This window comes from Vulpes vulpes, chromosome 14 (genome assembly GCF_048418805.1).
Source record: "Vulpes vulpes isolate BD-2025 chromosome 14, VulVul3, whole genome shotgun sequence".
Lineage (NCBI taxonomy): Eukaryota > Metazoa > Chordata > Mammalia > Carnivora > Canidae > Vulpes > Vulpes vulpes.
In genome coordinates, this window is record NC_132793.1 from 25,462,959 (window position 1) to 25,483,074 (window position 20,116).

At 51.8% G+C, this 20,116-nt stretch overlaps 1 protein-coding gene across 1 annotated transcript in view; it reads right to left on the reverse strand.

The window, feature by feature from the left end:
* EFCAB8 (EF-hand calcium binding domain 8) overlaps nt 1–20,116 on the reverse strand; it is a 62,378-nt gene that overhangs the window by 23,618 nt on the left and 18,644 nt on the right. Inside the window, exons 8-19 of the mRNA XM_072735154.1 lie at nt 19,987–20,111; nt 17,486–17,559; nt 14,946–15,076; nt 10,095–10,162; nt 9,592–9,743; nt 8,106–8,243; nt 7,526–7,639; nt 6,146–6,373; nt 5,289–5,359; nt 4,139–4,343; nt 3,097–3,330; nt 1,806–1,940 (exon numbers count right to left, since the gene is read on the reverse strand). Coding sequence (XP_072591255.1) covers nt 1,806–1,940; nt 3,097–3,330; nt 4,139–4,343; nt 5,289–5,359; nt 6,146–6,373; nt 7,526–7,639; nt 8,106–8,243; nt 9,592–9,743; nt 10,095–10,162; nt 14,946–15,076; nt 17,486–17,559; nt 19,987–20,111 — 1,675 coding nt within the window. The remainder of the gene's footprint in view (nt 1–1,805; nt 1,941–3,096; nt 3,331–4,138; nt 4,344–5,288; nt 5,360–6,145; nt 6,374–7,525; nt 7,640–8,105; nt 8,244–9,591; nt 9,744–10,094; nt 10,163–14,945; nt 15,077–17,485; nt 17,560–19,986; nt 20,112–20,116) is intronic.

A 20,116-nucleotide genomic window follows, 5' to 3' on the forward strand; every position in this document is an offset into this window, starting at 1 on the left:
GCTCTTTATTGAACATTTCAAATAAGCTCTCTTCAGTGAGGCCTTTGCACCCGCTGCTCCCTCTGCCTGCTTCACCATCCTTCCAAATAACTAGAGCTTCAAACTCTGCAAATGCCACCTCCTCTGTGAAGCCCTCCCTGACCACCCTATGCAAACAGCCACACCTCTCCATCTCCCTTGCCATCCTCCCTACTCTAGCCTCAGTTTTCTGGATCTCCACTGTATTTACTCACCCATGACCTACCGCTTATTTTACTTGCTGGTTAATTGTCTCACCCCAACTAGAAGTCAGCTCCATGAGGGCACAGGTTTTTGTTTCTTTTATTCCCTGCTGCCACCCCTAGAGCCTGGCATGTGGTAAACACTCAATGAATAACTGTCTGTGCCCTGATGGGACTAGGTCACAGCCAAAGGTCAGACTTTGAGTCATCTACTTTGGTCAGACTCAGAGGCTGAAAGGGATAGGATCTTTTGAGCAATTGTTTCCAGGAATCCATCCTTTCAGTGCACTTACAAAAGTGCACAGAAGCATATGTACAAGGACATTCAATGCAGAGCTGCTCATCAAAGTTAATTGGAATTAACCTACATGTCTATCAAGAGAAGGCTGGCTTAATCGTTTGTGACACATTCAAACTACGGGCACTCTGCAATTATTACAAAGAATAAGACAAGTTAACAAAAGAATAAGATGAATCTAAATTACTGATATGAAAACATCTCCATGTCACATAGTTAAATTTTTAAAAAGTACATGGTAGGACATAACTATAATTTTATACCACTGGTCTAAAAATAAAAAGGATAAAGGCAAACCCAGTTCACCAATCCACTAGAAGTGACTGTGGCTGCTACTATTTTATTGGGTGGGGTGGGGTGAATGAGACATGTTTAGGACCTTTATATTTTGCTTTATACACATTTCTTTTATTTTCTTTTTTTAACCAACGAGTGTTACTACTTTGAAAATTTTTTTTCTTTTAAGGCTTTTTTTTTTTTAAGGTAATCTCTACATCTCATGTGAGACTCGAACTAACAACCCGAGATCAAAAATTGCATGCTCTACCAACTGAGCCAGGCAGGCACCCCAAGGCAGTTTCTAAAAGAGACAGAAGTGCATTCAGAATCTGGAGGACAGACAGTCCAACCACTCACAGCTCTCCACTCCACTACTGCAGGACCCAGCTCTGCAGGGCACTGTTCCCCTATTCCTAGGTCCCCAGTGTCCTAGAGCTGGGAAAGGGGGCAGTCCTGCCACACCCTGACACAACTATGATGTGTATTTTCACTAGGCCCCTGGTAGGGACTTAGGGAACCCAAGTAGTCTCTGAATTACTGTTATCTTTGCGGATCAAAACTAGAAGGGACCTTAGTGATGACTTCATCTAGTGGTGACAACAACACAGTGTGGGGCACCCAGGGTCAGCGAGGGGAAAGGTGCAAGAGGGAGAACAGAGATGACCCAATCCCTACTCACATGCTGTACAAAACACCCTACTAGAGCTCAGAAGGGCATTTTAATAGTGGGTTCTGGCAATGCTGCTTCTCCTACTTCCCAGTCCAGCCCACCAACCAGAAGTGGACTCTTGACAGCCCTCCATGCACACCCGAGGGGCTTCCCCACAACCCCCACCACAGCAGCCCTCAAGCCAGAATCCTGAATGGTACCTTCACCTCCACTACGCCTCTCCAGGTCCTGAGGAGAACCAGGCTGGCCCCCTAGGCTTGTCAGCCCTGCCCTTCCCAGCCCAACCCGACTGTTCATGCCCAGCTCACAGACCAGACCCTGCCTACACGTGGCCCACCTTCTCCACTGATGTGTTGGATTGCAGTAGTATCTTCTTCTGGAATTCCCCTCTTTTCCTTTGAGCGTCTCTGATGATGGACTGTTTGCCATGGGGCATTCTTAACAGCTTGGGGCTTTGTGAACTGACATGTTTCTGGAAAGAAAAATGGGCCTCCCAGATCATCATGGTAGGGGAGTGTCTCCTTACCCTGTGGGGGAACAGAGACCAGAGGCAGATGCTGGAAGTACAGCCAGCCCAGCCCTCCTCAATAGATCCACTGCCCTGCGAAAGGCCCAGCCAAGTATGTAAAGGATTCTGTAGTAAAGACACTCCAGCGCTGGGGAGTCTCCATTTTAAGTAACCAGAAGCTTCCATTCTCAGGGTAGAGACTTGAGTTTGCCTTTAGAGTACACCCCCACCCCAGCCTTGTCCTGGAAGAGACCGCTGGTCAAAGGAGAGGGTTAGGGAGTATATATACCCATTGCTCTAGAAGATGTTAGTGCAGTGGTGCAGCCCCGATACTCCAGAGGTGCTCCGAGCATCCTGTAGTAGTGCAGTGTGAGCGCCTTAGAATAGAACCTGCTGGAGCAGGCGACGTGGGCTCCAGGTCTACTCTGCCTACTCCTGACAAGTGTCATGTGTTAGTGGAAGGGTGTGGGGGGCAGGGGAGGGAACTCTCTTTCAAACCTCAGTTTCCAGGAATGGGAATCAGGCTTCAAGGGCTGAAGCAGTCTGATGGGCTCCCCTGGCTCCACACAAGAGATATTGTACTCACTGCAGAAGCCAAATCCCCCGCTCTATCTCCCTACCCCCTCACAATGGGATCATCAGTCAAGGCTGCCCCAGCGTTAATCCTGGGGCAGAGATGAGAGGTCAGAGGGAAAAGGAAATAGTTTGCCTCTACTTGGGCCTCAGACCCCTGAAGCCTGGTTTCCAGGGAGATGAGGCTCAGCAGCAGAAGTAGGCAGGCCCCAGTGGCTCATCTGTGCCAGGTCACACCTGCTGGGAGACTGAAAATGTAGCCCCAGCAACTAGCCTATGGTTGATTCCAGGTTCTTTGGGTGGTCTGCCCTCCAGGTCTGGCCCCTGAGCTTGTAGATGCTGCAGTCTGGTACTGGCCATGCTCTAGGAAAGGAACATGCCCAGGATTGAGGCAGCAGAGTGGGCTGCATATGGTGAATCTAACCAGGGAGGTGGCCTGCCTCACTGCAAGGCTCAAAGCAAATTGATGGACCCTCTATCAACTGCTCCATATAAGGACACAAACACACAATAGGCACACAGGTAGCTAGGAAATGAGGGTAATCACCTGACTCAGCTCCGCTCCCACCTGCGGGGACATGGGCTTTTCTGGCTCCTTGTCTCTGGGGCGCTTCATCACTGGGGGAGCTGACATCAGGTTCCGTTGCAGGTTGGCATTGGCTACAGCCCTGGCTCTGGGTCCCAGGGGCTGCGTTGATGGTTTGTATGCCCACTCCTTATGTTCCACACAAAGCTTGCTGGACTGGAGGCTCTCAGCCAGGGAGTTGTCCACTTCTTGGATCTATGCCAGGGAGACAACTGCCCCTGTGACACTGTAATGCCCCAAAGAGAAATGCAGGGCCTCCTCAGCCCAGTAAGGGCCCTCCAGGTGCCCCAGGGCTTGCTCCCTAGAAACCGAGTACCCTTACAGTCATCAAACAGGAGCTCATAACCCTGTCCCGGGGCCAACCATGAATGCCCTGAGTACCCACAGGCAGATACTACTCCCATGAGGGACTAGGTCTCTCCATCTGTAAAATGGACAATGGTTTCCAAATATTTGTGAGGTCACTTTTAATCTTAAGGGAAGTTCCGAAGTATAAAATAGGTAAAAAGCCCAACTACTCTAGGGGAAGCTGCTACAGTAGCCTCTGAGCATCTCTCCCCAACATGTTTGGAAAGTCACTGAATGAGGTGACCCTGAAGGCCCCTTCCAGCTTTCATCTGCAAAGATAGCATAATTCAGAGATAGTGTGGGTTTCCTAGATCCCTCCCATGAGCTCAGTGAGCCCGGATTAACAGTATGAGTAAGATAGGAACCGCCTTCAAGGAGAGACAGAGGAACACGACCAGCAGCACAGCCTCTGCAGTCAGACTGCCTGGGTCCGGACCTATCACTTCTTAGCTGTGCAACCTCAGGCAAGATGCTTAACCTCCCTGTGCCTCAGTTTCCTTGTCTGTCAAACAAGAATAATTATAGAAACTAGCACCCAACTATCTAGCTTCCAACTGCCTCCAAAGTTATCACGTGCCCTCCCCTTCCCAGGAATGCTTCCTGCCCGCCCTAGGCCCTCCAGCTGATTCTCACCCATAGCCGAGACAGACCATACCTTCTTGGGCAGCAAAGGCCAGGGGCTCTTAGAAGCATTGAAATTGAGGATGGGCTTGAACAGGTTGATGTTCCAGAAGAGAATATCTCCATTGTAGGAAGAGGTCCCAAGGAACTGGTTTTGGTACTTGGCCATGCTCAGAACATCTTCCTTGTGGAAGCTCTGCCATTGGTAGTACAGGAGGACTGGCTTGGTCTTATGGAGCCTACAGAGGGCCAGAATGGGGAGGGCAGGGAACTTGGCCTTCAGTGCTCCACAGGAAGGAAACACCAAGGCCTTTAGATTCTGGGAGGCAACTTGGGAGAAGACAGTCAGGTTGAAGCTCTGCCCCACTTACCTCATTTACTAAGTGCCTACTATGTGCCAACTACAAAGGCTCCGTCCCAGGGACTTTATATAAACTAATCTTCCAGAATTGCCCTGTTCAGACGTCTGAGTAAGGATTAAAGGACAGAAGTCATGGCCCTAACAAAGCCCTCTAAAAAGGAAGAGGCCTTGCACATTCTGTCCCCTCTGCCTAGAATGTCCCTCCTACCCCAAGCCCTTTGCTGCTTCACTGAGAAGATCCCACTCCACCCACTACATCCTCAGATGAGCCTTTCCGGACTGCCCCTGAGACTAAATCAGATTTCCATCCCCTCCCCATAGAAAGTTGTACGTTTTTTTCCCCACAGCACTCAAAAGACTTTATCATCGGGATGCACTGGTGGCTCAGTGGTTAAGCACATACCTTCAGCTCAGAGCATGATCCCAGGGTCCTGGGATCGAGTTCTGCATCAGGTCCCCACAGAGAGACTGCTTCTCCCCCTGCCTATATCTCTGCCTCTCTCTCACGGTCTCTCATGAATAAATAAATAAAATATTTTTAAAAAAAGACTTTATCATCATAAATGAAGTCATTTGATTAGCATCTGCCTCCCCCTAGGAGGATAGAAACCCCATCATTCTTGTTTATACCCATCTCCAGCACATAGCACAAAATCTAGAACATGGTAGCCTCACGGACTGATGAAGGAATGGATGGGTAAGCAGATGAAGCACTGAATGTTATTCACCATGAATTTCTTGCTTGGTCTTCCAACCACTAGGGGAGCTAGGAATGGAGGACCCCATGTGAAGTAGAGAACAGTCAGCTGCCCTTGCTACTCACATGAAACAGGTGATTCTCTTACTCCATCCAGTCACGTAGAACACTTTGTTCATATGGACAATCCCGCTAATCTAGTGAAGATGAAAGAAAACAGAGCCCTAAGGCACCTCAGAGGAAATGGCCCTGGGCCCCGCATGTCTTCCTAATCATACCAAGCAAGAAGTCAAACCTCTCCATGATGATAAGAGTTCCCTAAAAGCGATACCACCATATATTTTTTAGAATGTGCTCACAATATCCCATTTGATATACTTGGAGGAGGAAGAGAGGGTAGGTATCCATGTCCACTTAATATGTGGATACCTACTGACCTAGAAGGTCAAATAACTAAGTGATAGGACCTGGACAAGTACTCAGATCCCTAGCAACTTGGCCAAGGGCTCCTTTGGAGTTGGTTAAAGGACTTTCATAAGAGTTAGTAAGGGGCTTAGGTCCAAAGTGGAACTATAGGCTTTGCTTTGAGCCACCCCCACAGACACACATCCCTATGATGCTCTCAGACATTTCCCAAAAAGGAGTGAGTATGTGGTTCACCTGGCCCTACTGCTAGAAATGCCATTCAGGATGGCTCAATGGTTGAGCATCTGCCTTCAGTTCAGGGCATGGTCCCGGGGGTCCTCTCATACCCGGGGTAAGGCTTGCTAACAAACTGAAAGGACAAGAGTAGCTAGCACTCATCCTTAATAAAGCCAGGCACTGTTGGCTATCTTCACTTTACAGGGGAGAACACAAAGGCTCAGGAAAGCCTGAAGCCAAGCAGTGTATGGTCACAGCCTTCAAGGGAGGCCTAGAGCCTTGAGAGCTGTGCCTCACTTCTCACACAGCACCCCTGGCCCCGGCTGACAGACCAGACGGACCTCCAGCTGGTCCGGGTTGGGGAAGGTCAGCAGGCATTCACCCACAGTGTAGTTCCACATCTTTATGGTGCCGTCGCGCAAACCCGTGAGCAGGCACCGCTCAGATTCATCCAGGCACATGGTGGTCAGCTCCACTTGCTGGTCGCCAGTCACAGAGAACTCCATCATCCTCTTGCCTGTCTTGATCTCCCACACACTCACCAAGCTGCTCAGGCAGCCGCTTACCACCTGCGGGGGAGCACACAGCCAGAGCTCCTAGAGTGAGAGCATCCTCACTCCTGATAGTGGCGTCCACCTGTCGTGGCTGGGGCTGGCCCAGTCCCCCACCTCCCCGCCAAGCACTGTGAGGACAGGCATCCGGGGCCTTTCTGCTGCCAGAAGAGCCTCGAAGACAGGCCTTCCTTTAGCAGAGGCCAGTGCCAGCCGGCACAACTCTTTTAGAAGTAACCATATTGGTGAAATCCCCTTTAACTCAGAAATGGCATTTATCAGAATCTATCCAGAGAAAATAATCTCTACTTCAGAAAAGATATTTACTGAAGCATCATTAATACTGGGGTGGCGGTGACAATAGGAAAGCCACTCATTGTCCCCAAGAAAGGAACTTGAGAACAAGGGAAGGCCACTCCACGTCAGTGCAACAGGAACAGGTGGGCCTATTTTAGACCAACCCTCCTGAGAATAATCTAGAAAAGCTGGGGATTTTAAGTGTTTGAAAGCATCCCAGATCCCTAAGGTATGCAGGATGGTGGTGCCAGGAGCAGGCCTGAGAGAGGAGAGCAGAGAGGTAAATGGCCTCGTGCCACCCCGCAGCAGATACAGCCTGTCCTGCCCAGAGCCCAGGCCAGAAAAGGGGTCCCCATGGAAGTGGGAAGAGGGAAGGGGAGCCCCCACTGGGACCATACCATGTACTCGGTTGTTCCACCCCACCCAGAGATCTCTACTCAGGACCAGGGTGCCGATCTTCCCTGGACTGGGGCTTTCCCGTTTAATGACATCCAGAAACAGCACCCACACTGAGAATCTCACACCAGCCCTTACCCGGTGCTCCCTCTCACCCTCTGTGTACAGAAGACTGTGTGTCCAGCACTGAGCTGAGGCAGGGGCAGGAGCACACAGGCTCAGAGGAGTAAGGTGATCCTCTGGCCAAGTGGTGGAGCTCCCACCCCACCTCATGCCACTGACCCCTCTGCAGGGCTGCTTCTCATCCATAGGCCACTGCCCCACACCACCTTCAAAGCTATAAATCCTACCCCCACCCTGCCACTGTGCTGACTGCTCCTTAGATGCAGCTCTAGACACATTGGGAGGTCTGAGTCCTGCCCTATGTCACCTGGCACTCCTGTCAACCTGAGAGACCACCAGCCCCAGCCCACTCACCTGCTTAAAAATCTTGCTGTAGAGAACAGCACACAGGGGTGTGCTGTAAGTTGTGGTCCTCTCCCTTGTTTTCCCAGGCCCCTCGGTCTCCAAGTACCCTTTTAGGATCCCAATCTGTAGGTGAGGAGAGGGGCAGGCAGCTGGGCAGTTGGAAGAGCTTGCCCCCAATGACTGGCCCCAGGGGAAAAACTTCCAATAAATTGCAACATCAAGACATCCTGACTGCGCATGGACCTGACCCCAGCGAGGCCTCTTAGCTTGTCAGCCTGCCTACTGATACCTCTCAACCCTACGCCGTGGAAATCCAAGGTACCCTCATAACTTCTGGGAAGCTTACAGCCTCAATCTGGTGACCGCTCCTCCAGGGAGCCTTCTCTGACCAAGCCCTGCCTAAAGCTAGGCTAAGGATCTCTGTGCTCTGAGAAGCACCTGACATAATCTCCATCACAATATGGAGGATTTTCTTCTGACATTCTCTGTTCTCCTTCTACCTCCTAGGTTCCTTGAGGGATGAGGCAATGTCTAATTAATACACTCCTGGGCAGGAGCAGGGGCTTGCTCCCTCACACACAGCACTCACTGAAAAGGTGCTACAGATGAGACTGTCTTCATTCTTGTGGAAGTAGACACTGGTGATGGGGCAGTTTCCCAGGGCAAAAAGCTTCCCGGAAAAGGACTGGAGGCATATGTAGTCCTGCATGTCCCACACGCGGATATTCTAGGGAAGGTGGTGAGAAACAGGCAAAGAGGCTAAGAGTGGGCGCTCAGGGATGCAGAGGGCACCTGATGCCTTAGGATGTGAGTAGGGCCAGTGGCACCTGGCACAAGAACTTCAACATATGCCTACTGCACACATCCCAACCGTACAACAGAGATGCTCTTCTTATACTCAGATGAGGAAACTGAGGCATCCCCTATTCAGAGCCTTCCCGCAGGGCCTCCTCCTGGAGCAGCTGCCCCTCGATGCCTGAGGATGAAGACCAAGCAAGACAGCATGAGCCCCTGCAGACCCTCATAGGCTCCTCCTGCAGCCCACCTCAACTAAAGCCAGCCACAGCACACAGTGGCTACCAAGAGAGTTGCAGCCTCCTCGAGTTCAGCCCAAGTTGAAGTCCCTCCAGGATGCCCATTGCTTGGAAACATCAGCAGTAAGCAGGAAACGGCCTGGACTGGGATCGACCAGACTCTGATCCATACCCTGCCTCTGCCTATCATTAACTGTGAGGATTTGGGCCAGCCCATCCCGGTCCCCCACCCCTCCAGCCTCGGCTCCTGCAGCATAGGCCATAACGCCCAATTCTTGGGGCTACCAGGAAAGTTCCAGATAATAGCAAGTGTGTGCTGTGTCAGGGAACATGGCATCAGTGACCTAAGGGTCCTGACAACTTTCAACCTACTGAGTCCCAAAAGACACAAAAATGTGCCCTGAAGGAGGGAGCCTTGAGCTGTTGGCCTGCATCACCACGTTGGCCAGAACACTCGAGCAGCCCAGCAGATGGGGTGGTACCCTGAACCAATCAATGCCTATGAGCAAAGTGACAGGCCCTGAACTTGGGAGCCCCGGGCACTGAGAGAAGGTCTAGTCAGGCCCTGAGAGCCAGGGCAGCCGGAGAAGGTCACCAGGAAAGCTGAGGTGCGAGTTTAGGTCTGGGGGAAGGGGGAAGGCAGGGGAGTGCCTCACACGTATTGTATACCTCCTATGTGCCAGACGCGACACTGCTGCTTTACCGCCCAGTTCTCCTCTAAACCTCTCAACCCCCATCCTGTGGATGAAGGGACTGAGGCTCAGAAAAGGCCCACGCGGTAAGAAGCCAGTCTGGGTTCTATGGGAACCCAGCTCTGCTGGACCGCTCAGAGTAGGGTGCAGGACTCCACCTGGGGCAGTTCCCTCTGTGCCTAGGCCAAGACCTCCTGGGGCCAGGAGGTCACACCACCCGCCTGGGCTGCAGGCTGCTGCCAACACCAGCGCCTGGCCTGGCCAAACTGCATTATTACCCCGGGGCCAGCGCCTCTGCCGGGAACAGGAGCCAGTGGGAGTGGGAGAGCCCGGCTCCAGAGAGCAGCACCTTGTCCTTGGAGATGCTGAGGAGGATGCTGCTGTTCTTGCTGCTCACGAGGATGTGCGTCACGGAAGTCTGATGCCCCTTCATCATCCACACAGGCTTTTTTGAGAAGAAGGGGTTCCACAGGCGGATGAGGGGGTCATAGCCACCGGTCACTGAGGTCAAAAGATGGGTGTCAACCACTAGGGGGTGGGTGCTGGGACCTTCTCCTAGGACCGGGCCTTGAGCCCCAAGCAAGTGTGGCAGGTGAGGAGTTAGGGTTCTAACCTGCCCCTTTGCTGCTCCTTCCCCCACAGCCTACGCCATCATGCCAAGCAGAGCCCGTGTCACCACACTGCCCCAGGTACCTACCTACGGGCAGGGACCAGAGTGGCAGGAGCGGAGCCCGGACAGAGGCCGGATATTGCAGGGCCCCCTCCTCAGCTCTATTCATCCCCATGACCCTGGCAGCCTTCACCTCAGTCCTACCAGGCCAGCGGCTTCTGCAGAATACGAAGATCACTTACCCACTAAGTTCTTGTCTGGGCAGTAATCGAAGCAAAGAATCCCTTTTCTTAAGTTCAGCACTGAAAACCTACAACAACAAAGGGGTCGGGCTGGAGGCTGGGATAGAGGGCCACAGGGAAGCCTGCAAGGCTGGAGTGAGAGGAGCTGGAGTCAGGGCCACAGGGAGGCCAGGGAGAAGCCATTACGTTTCCACTCAAGGAGAGAAGCAGCACCCAAGCAGGGCAGCCGGAGAAGGGTCAGGGCTGAGCGCCAGAGGCAGGGCGGCCAAAACCAGCAGCTCATGGAGGAGATGCCCACCTCTCCCCTGTAGGTGAGAGCACCCCCAAAGCAGCAGCAACTCCTGACAACTATAATACATCTGGCTCATCCCAAGGGCGCTCTTAATCCTCAATTCAACCATACTGAGATATGCGTCCTCCTACCTATGATACGAACTTTTTAAAAAGAAGGGCCAGAGGAAGGGAAGTTCCCAGGTGCTGTGCCCCTGGCTGTTCTGTGCTGGTTTCTGTGCTGGGTGCTGTCTTGTGCATCACCTGGACTCCTCCCATAACCCTAGAGAGTGTCATCAGCCCTGTGCCACAGTGAGGACACGGAAAGCAGAAAGGCATGGGGCATCTAGATTCAGACCCAGGGTGGGCATGGCAGGAAGAGGCAGGGGGCTCAGTTACCAGTGGTCCAGGAAAGGAATAGGTGCATCCTTTCCATCTGGAAGGAATAGGTACATCCAAATGGGGCTCAGAAGGGCCAGGGTGACCCAGGCAGGGGTTTTAGGAAGGTAAGGCCTGAGAGTACTGGAAGCTCTGTGCCTTTGCACATGCTGTTCCCTCTTATCCATACATCCTGACCTGTCAGCTCCTTCTACTCAAATTTACCCTTCAAAACTCAACTCAGAGGCCCTCATTGTAGGGTTACCCAGCCCTCTAATGCAGTATGCCCTCCACTGAATTGCCCCTGAACTGGCTCCTCTGCCACTCCCTGGGGGCCTAACCTGGTTGCCTGGGGTCATCCTGGAGGCTCCCTCGCCAGCATTCCCATTATCCAGCTGGGCTCAACCCTCATTGCCCTTGTCCCACCAGGGCCCTGGCCTTTGCTCAGGTCAGGCCCCCTTCATGTCTGCATCAGCCTCCCAGCAGGTCTCTCAACCTCCAGTCACGCTCCCACTCCAAATCTGCTCTCCCTTCCACAGCAAGAAGGATTCCTCGAAAAACTGAAACTTCAAGAGGAACACATCAAACACATGTATTTCATTTATTGTCAAACTAGATACATCTCCTTCCATGCATCTATGCACAGAGAAATCTTCTGGAAGAATGGTCACCAAAATGTCACTAGGAATTACTTCAGGCTGATTTACTCACTCATGCAACAAAGATTTCCTGGCATCTACACCCTTCCAGATTACCAGGGGCATAAATGAGATGTCCCTGCCTTCATGGAGTTTTCCTTCCAGAGAGAAACAGCAGGAACAAGTAAATAAACAGAGAGAAAAGGAGACGGACATTTACAGATTGTGGCAGGTCCTGCAGGGAAATAAACAGGTTGCTTTGACAGGGTCGCTTTAGGGGACCAGTCTGCAGATGGCTGCTGTGCAGAGAAGGGACCAGAAGGTCAAAGCAAAGAAGGCCATGGTAAGCAGTTCAGGTGGCTTTGACTTGGTGGTGGGGGCAGAAGTAAGAGAAGAGGGGGAAAGCAGGGGACATGCTATAAGTCAGTCCACACACCCAGCACAGGTTCCCTCCAACTCCACCCTGCTCCTCTGCTCAGATTCACTGCTGGCTGCAAGTGCCTGAAAATTTAGCTTGGGCTGGCTGCCAGGGAGCTAAGCTCTCAGGCCCACAGTGCCTTGGAGGCTGAGTCTGACTCTAGAGGCAGAGTTTGGGGTGACAATGCCAGACTCCACCCATGGAGGCCGCGCTGAGAGGTCCTGGCCTGGCACTAAAGGGCAGCAAGCAGTCAGTGGTGCCACCTGCCAGCTGGCAGGTGTACTGCGTGCAGACAACCCCAAGGGCATGTGTGCTTGCATGTGTATAAATACATTCTCCCAAATGTATTTGCCCCCCAAATGCATCTCAAATCCCTCCATCTCCACCTCACTGGCTGATTCCAGGCCATCAGCATAGGTGGCCTGAATTGTTACAGTGGCGTCATCACTGGAGTCCCCCGTCTCAGCACCTGACCACTCCACTTGCAGCCGAACAGCCAGAAGGATGCTCCTGCACATCAGACCATGCCATTCCTGTACTCCAAACCTAAAGACTTGTGTATATCTCTTATAACATAATTATAAAAAAATATGTTTGAGTCAACCGGGGGAAGATTAACTTGGACTCAGTACTAGTGACATTAAAGTATTATAGTATTTTTTCTACTTCTCTGTGTTTAAAATTTTAGTAATGAGAATGTTTAAAAAGTAAAAACAAATAAGAGACAAGGGCATACCAGGCAGGAAGGAACAATTCAAAGGCCCTGGGGCAGGAGCGTGCCCAAACCACAAGGTGGCTGACCAGTGTGGCTGGAGTAGGAAGGTAGAAGAGGTGAGATGAGGAGAGCAGCAAGGACAGATAATGGAGACCCTCATGGCCAGGAGGAGGTGATCCTGTGATAACCACCTGCCACTGAGACCCAATACATAAATAAAACAAGAAGCTCAATGAAACACATATCACAGACATGAGGTATCAAAGTCAAAGACATGAGCCCTGCTGCAAATCAACTCCAAGTAAAATCGCAGCACACGGCCTCACCCAAGGCACAGAAGCCAAGGCTGAAGCTCCCTCACTGCATCAGGCCTTCGCTGGGGCCCCCTCCAACCAGCAACTGGTGCCAGGGCTTGGCAGGGGGATGTGTGCAGAGCACTCTGGGTAACCATGAGGCTCCCTGATTCAAACCTTTGCTCTAACACAGGCACTTCCTCCCCCCACCCCACCCCTGAGTCTCAAGTTTCCAATCTGTAAAACGAGGAGTTGGAATGAATTAGCCCTAATGTCCCAGGATTGAATTTCCCTCTGGAAAACAACCAGGGCAGGAAGGAACAGACAGAGACAGGGCCAAAATGGCCTCAGTCGTCCTGCTGTGTCTCATTCAGCTGCTACCCCAACACAGGCATCCAATCTCCTGCTGCTCTCCAGAGAAGACGGGGTGCAGCTCACGGTTCAACCTGCCCAGAAACAAAATGTCACAGACCCAAAGGGCCCAGGGGGTAAAGACCTGCCTCAGGAGGAAAACAGGAAAACAGCAAAGGCAAGGGGGTGGGGAATCCCTCAGGAGAAAATATCTACTGTGAAATGCACAGTGAAAGATACACATAAGAGGCACCTGGGTGGCTCAGTCCTTAAGCACCAGACTCTTGATTTCAGCTCAGATCATGATCTTGGGGTCATGAGATTGAGCCTTGCACTGATGTGGAACCTGCTTAAACTTCTCTCTCTCCCTTTCCCTCTGCCCTTGCCCATCCTCTCTCTAAAACAAATAAATAAATCAAAATAATTTTATGTTTTCTTTAAAGATTTTATTTGACAGAGAGAGAAGGGGTGGGGGGAGGGGAGAGAGAGACAGAGAGCATGCAAGAGACAGCAAGCACACCAGCAGGGTGGGCAACAGAGCAAGAGGGAGAAGCAGGCTCTCAGCTGAGCAGGGCTCCATCCCAAGACCCTGTGGATCATGATCCGAGCCAAAGGCAGATGCTTAACCGATGACAGAGCCACCCAGGTGACCCAAAAAATTTAAAAATAACTTTTAAAAAGGTACACATGAAAATGATAGAAGTAAGACACTTGAGAACAGAGTGAGACAGTGGGGATTGGGCAAGGGAAGGCTTGAGATTTATTTATGTTTTATTTTTTACAGAGTCAACCCATGTACATGGACTTACTAGTGTGACTAATCACTGACAAGTAAGGAAGGAGGGAGGGAGGGAGGACAGATGGAAGGAAGAAGGGAGGGAAGGAGGACAGATGGAAGGAAGGAAGGAGGAACGGAAGGAAGGGAGGGAGGGAGGAAGGAAGGAAGGAAAAAAATAGGGAGGCAAGGAAGGAAGGAGAGAGGGAAGGAGGGATGGAAGGAAAGGGAGGGAAGCAAGGAGGAAAGATGGAAAAAATCCACTTTGTGGTAGAGGAATTCGGAATAAAGGAAAGAGATTAGAACCATCTCCAAAGAGTAAATGCTGCCAATTATTGACCATATGCCACAAACAGCAGTCACTCAAGTAAGCCCTGGGATAAGGGAAAGAAACACTGCTATCACCCCCTTCTACAGACGAGGACACTGAGGGGCACAGACATAAAGCAAGTTACATCCATTCCTCCATCCAGAAAATACTTTTCTGACTGCCTGCTTTACACTATGTGCCAGCTTCTGTGCTGAGTTTTACGTATGTATTGGTAGATAAAAGAGGCTTGTTATATTTTTGCTGCTGGTAGTGATGATTAAAACCAGACTCTGTAAAAGTTCTTGTCATAGGAAAAGAAAATGTAACTGTGTGTGGGTGGTTGTTAACTATTATTGTGGTGATTATTTCCCAATGTATACAAATACCAACCAAATCATTACGTAGTACATCTGAAACTAATACAATGTTATATGTCAATTATGTCTTAATTTAAAAAAAGAAAAAGACTGCAGAGCCCAGGTGTGAACCACCATACCACACTGCTGGCCCACAGGACAACTTCTGCTTCCTCGGACCCACCGAGATCCACAGGATGCTGCTGTCCTGGAGGTGGGCCCACTCTCAGCAGGGGTGGCCACATGTGGCTCAGATGAAGCCAGAGCCTCCATCACTGTACCATCACATCCCCCCTCTCCTAAATGCTCCCCCTCCCAACTCCAGCCCAGAGAGAGGTGCTCCTTACTTGGGGCTCTCTGGGGCTTTAGATGGCAATGCTATTAGCACCAGAGAGGACTTCTCAATGGCCGAACAGGAGGCCACTGTGTTCAGCTGAGGAATGAACTTGACCTGTTGGCACCAGTTGGGATGGAGAGCCTAGAAAGAGAGTGGCAGCGGTAGAGGCTGGCAAAGCCAGGAGGTCAGCATGTCTAATGCTCTCTAGTGATCACAGTTCTAACACAGCAACATGCCCCCCCACCCCCGGTCCCAGCCCAGTCCTGACCCATCACTTGTCAGTGAGATAGGTGAAAAGCACCCAAGTCTGCTAGCATGTGAACTCTTGTTTATAAGTTAGAGGACAGGCAAGGTCAGGCCCATGTGACATCACTGCCTGTCACCCCATCCCACACAGGAGAAAGGATGGATTGGAGTCAGCCGGGGCCACAGTCCCTCTTATCCACAGGGAGCCCCACCATGGGGGAGCAGGTGCTTCCCTGCCCACTGCTGCCCACTGTGCTTCAGGACCTGATGTGTGAATGTGTTCTGGTACAACTTGAGCAACAAAAGGCTGAGGCCCAGCAGTAAAGGAGTGGCCTGACTGCATAGGCTCTCAATTCTCTAGCTCCGGCTCTGCGGTTTAGCCCTGTGCTTGGCCTCCCAATCCAGGAATTCTCCTCTTCAAGACAAGCGTGGAGGAGGTTGTTAGGCACTGAGCTAGATTTTGCATGCACTGCCTCACCGAGGGTCTATCACAGTGAAGGCACCGAATCCAGGACACCTAACAGAACATGGGACATGTACCTGGGGTGGAAAACCAAGCCCAAGATGAGATTCCTACCGAAGATGGAAAAGAAGGTACTCATACACTATGTGCCAGCTTCTATGCTTCTGTACCCGAGAGGGTCCCAGGGAGACCCTAAGTGCCTGTCCTTAGGAGCTGCCACTCCCATGAAGGTGACCGGACGAGGAAGCAATAGGTGGACGATACAAAGTTGGGAGGTTGGTAAGCTGTGATAGTGTGATTTACAGTAAGGAATATATATATTTGGTCTTCATGCCCATTTCTGGCACAGAGCTCCTAAAACCCTTGAAATTTCCTAGTGATGAGACAAAGGTATCTTAATATTCATAACAAACTCTTTTGAACCACACTTGAGTTGACATTAATGAGGTGACTTTTGGAAAGTCCCTGAGGATGGGTACTGGTTGCCAGGGGAACTGACCATGAGATTGGAGGGTTCAACCTTTCAGTCCCACCCTCCTGACCCGGGAGAGGAGAGGAGCTAGACATTGAATTGACTGCCAATGGACAACGATTTAATCAGCCATTCCTATGTAATGCCACTCCTAAAAACCCAAAAGGACAGAGTGCAGAGAGCCTCAGGCTGGTGAACATGTGGAGGGGCGAGCCCTGTACCTAGAGAGGGCAGGGAAGCTCTGCCCCCCCTTCCTCATACCTTGCCCTACACATCTCTTCCATCTGGCTGTTCTGAGTTGTTTCCTTTTATAATAAGCCGGCGATCTTGTGAGTAAAACATTTCCCTGAGTTCTGTGAGCCACTCTACCAAGTTAATCAAACCCAAAGAGAGGCTCATGCAAACCTCTGATCTATGACCAATGAGTCAGAAGCCCAGGTGACATCCTGAACGTGTGACTGGCCTGCGAGGCAGAAGGGCAGTCTTGTGGGACACCCCTCAACCTGTAGGCTCTGATGCTATCTCCAGGTAGACAGTGTCAGAACTGAGCTGAATTGGAGGTCACCCAGCTGAAGTCCAAGAACTGCATGGTGGTATGGGAAAAGCACTTGGGCATTGGTGTCAGAATCCTAGAAGCGCTGCTGCATGGAGGGACACAGGTCTGGTCCAGGCTGGCTGCTGAGGGCCCCGGAGGAAGCAGAGAAAGGGGGGTGCAGGGACCAGAGAAGAGCACAGCAGCCGAAGGATAGACTGTAACAAGGCCTTGAGGTGGGAAAGGTTTGGGGTGTTCAGAGAGACCAGCAAGGTCACTTGCATTCTGCGGTGGTGCAAATACGAAGAAGAGTAGAAAGAAAAATGGGCAACAGGCCAGGGGTCGGATCACTTCACATCCTGATGGTCACAGTAAGCACTTGAGATCCTGTTTGAACACAATGAGAAGCTACTGGGGCGGCAGTGGTGAGGGGTGGAGGGTGTGGTTGAGCAAAGGAGTAACAAGGCTGGTTCTAGCTCATGATTCCTCTGGCTGCTGAATGGAAGGAGAGAAGCACTGCATGGAAAAGGGAAGTGCAGAACCAGCCACAAGGGACAACCCACTGCAGCTATCCAGGAAACAGAGAGGTGGAGTCTGCCAGGATCAGGCTGGAGCAACCGAGGTGGGGAGAGAGACAAGCCATGCCAAGGATATCTATGTTCTCTGCAGAGAGAGCCACAGGATCCAACAGCTGCCTCCCTCCTGGTCACAGTGACCAAGCCCCATGTCCTAAGACTGAACCCAGGGGGCAAATCCTTTTTCTGTATTGATTTTTGAAGGGTGTGTGTATGTCCACATAACTACCATGGTAAGGGGCCAAGCAAAGATACAACTTACCTTCAGCCAATAACTCCTATACAAAGGAGACTTTTCATTTAGAAGCTTCCGTGTAGAAACTTTGGTCCAGTGATCTGACAGGAGAGAAGACCAAGGTCCACATCACCAGCTCCCTGCCTTTGCCAGGCAGCAAAAGCCCAGAGGACACCTTGAGTTGGTTTGCAGCTCCTGTATGTCTCAAAAGGCTTTTCCATTCAAATGCTCGTTCAAGCTTCACCGTGTTCTGGTGGGTTGAGTGGGGGGAACTTGACACCCAGAACACAGACCCAGGCAGATAAGCACTGCTGCCCAGAGCTCCTCTGCCAGTGTGCACAAAGCTGGTCCCATATCTCGGGCTCCTCACTCTCCCCTGTGTACTGTGATCTACACAAGTTGATTCTCATTTAAGGAGCTCCAACTCTACTAGAGTGGAGAACAAACTGAGACCCTAGGCTCTATCTGTTCTCAAAAGGATCATCTGGAAGTTTACTATCACACTTCAAAACATACGCCCCACCTTATCCAGCAAACACACGTTCCAAGAGAAGCATCCAGCAATCATGCCTGGAGCAACGGCCCTAAGCACCTAAGAAACCACTCATGGCCAACAGACAGGCCCAGGATCCTCCAAGGAAAGGCCCCCGGTGCAAGCAGGAAGGGTTGAAATGGACAGAGCCAGCAGTGACAGGGACAAGTATAGGTCAACCTGCAGAGCGGGCTTAAATAAGTTGATCAGAAGGACTGAGACAGTCTGGGCTGAAGTCTTAGAAACTCCCAGGTAAAATGGAATAAAGAAACAGGGGCCTGGGGGCTTGTGACAAGCATTTTACTGCTGCAAACTCACCAGCCCCACCTTGTAGGGGCAGGAAGAAGCTTGGAAAGGAAGCCCCAAGGGGTGGAATGTTGCTGAAGTGGGGCAGGCTCTGTGGGTGCAGGAGGGAGGAAGCTTAGCCGGGCTGCCTGCAGGCAGGTTTGCCTGTCTGCTTCTCCCATGAGGCTGATTGAGCCCCGGGAGGTCAGAGGAGGTAGTCACTGTGTCCTTACTGCATGCTTTACCCTGCAGGCTCTCCTTCCACCTTATAGAAAAGCCATGAATTGAGGATGCTCATCCTTGTTTAATAAGGGAACTGAGGTACAAAGAGGTTAAGCAACTGGCTTCAGGTCACACAGAGCTGGTCCGTCCAACTCCTCCTAAGTCAGCACACTAATGGCCCCCTTGGTGTGTATCGCAGCCTTCAGGCAGCATGTGGCATGGAAGGACTCCCATCCTACACTCCAGCTTCCTTTGTACCTGCTCCAATCTCCTAACACTCAGCTCCAAGACCACCACCACCTCCCATGCCAATTCCCAGGGCAGTGCAGCATGACCACAGCCAGGCAGCCAACCTGGTTGGGTCAGGGCAAGCACCAGGGGCAGAGGCTGATGAGGCAGGAATGTACCGGGTGCCAGCCCACTGCTGTGTCCGGGGCTGGATCCATATTCCATCTGGCCAGTTGGGGGGAATGTTGCCCTGTCAAGCTTGGCAGGAGGTATCACCAAGGCCTGGGAACCCCTGGAGAGTGTCCTGCTCAGAAACTCTGACTGGAAGTCAAAGGGGCTGCTCTGGCGTCCTGGATAGAAGGGGAGTCAGTGTTCCCATGGGCTGGGGCCCCTGGTAGCCCAGGGCCTCCTCGAGATGGATGTGATGCAACCTAGAGGCCTGACAGTATACACCAAAGTCTCGGTTCTAGATACGGTCCAGCTCAGCCAAGGCCCCAAGAGCCCCAGGCCCCAGAGATGGGATCTAGTGCCCTTGGCAGAGCAGCCCCGAACAGTACCCTGGGGTACAGCCCAGCGAGGGGCTAAGGTTCAGACTCTGGGGCAGACTGCCTGCTTCATCAGGCGGCTTACCCTGTGGGGCCTATGCAAGTGCTTCACCCCCTAAAGTACCCTTCCTCTCCTCTTAATGGGCTGTAACAGCAGCAGCTCCCTCCTGGCCATGGGTGGGGGTGATGTGCCCAAAGCACTCAGCACACAAGTGCTCGAGAAATGTCACTGTGCTTATGCATGTTTATATCCACGTTGAGCCAGCCTCTCCCTTGGGCCTCACGGAGCACTCCCACCCACGCACACAAAGGCAGTGCCCCCTCCCCACAAGGAGAGCAGAACCCTCCTCACCACCATGGAGATAGATAGTGCTGTCATCCCAAGACCCAGAGTGGGTGAGCGACTTCCCCAGGGTCACACAGCTGGCACAAATTCTTTCTTGCTGGGATGGAGTGGGCCCTGAAGCCTCTCCCCTCCTCACCCTCACCCTCAACCATGTCACCTCTCGCCTTCAGAGAGCTTGCCTTTTTCCTGAGCCCCCTCTGGCTCCTCTGTAACCTTACCACCCCCTGTCCCCCAGGCCACTCTGAGCTGAGCATATGGGTAAACTGCTGAAAAGGCCAGGGGCTCCTGCACTGAGAGGCAGGAGAAAGAAGTGCTCCTCGGCCCAGAGCCATCTCCTCCCCCTCCCCCAGTTCCCCAGCATCTTAGCTACCCCATTTGGAGGTCCTGGGAAGGATTCGAGGGTTGAACAGCCCGTGGGTCACATTGTCAGAGGTGAAGACAATGACATTGCCTTTGGTGTCCCCGTAGCAGAATACACCTCTGTGATAGTCGGACCTGAG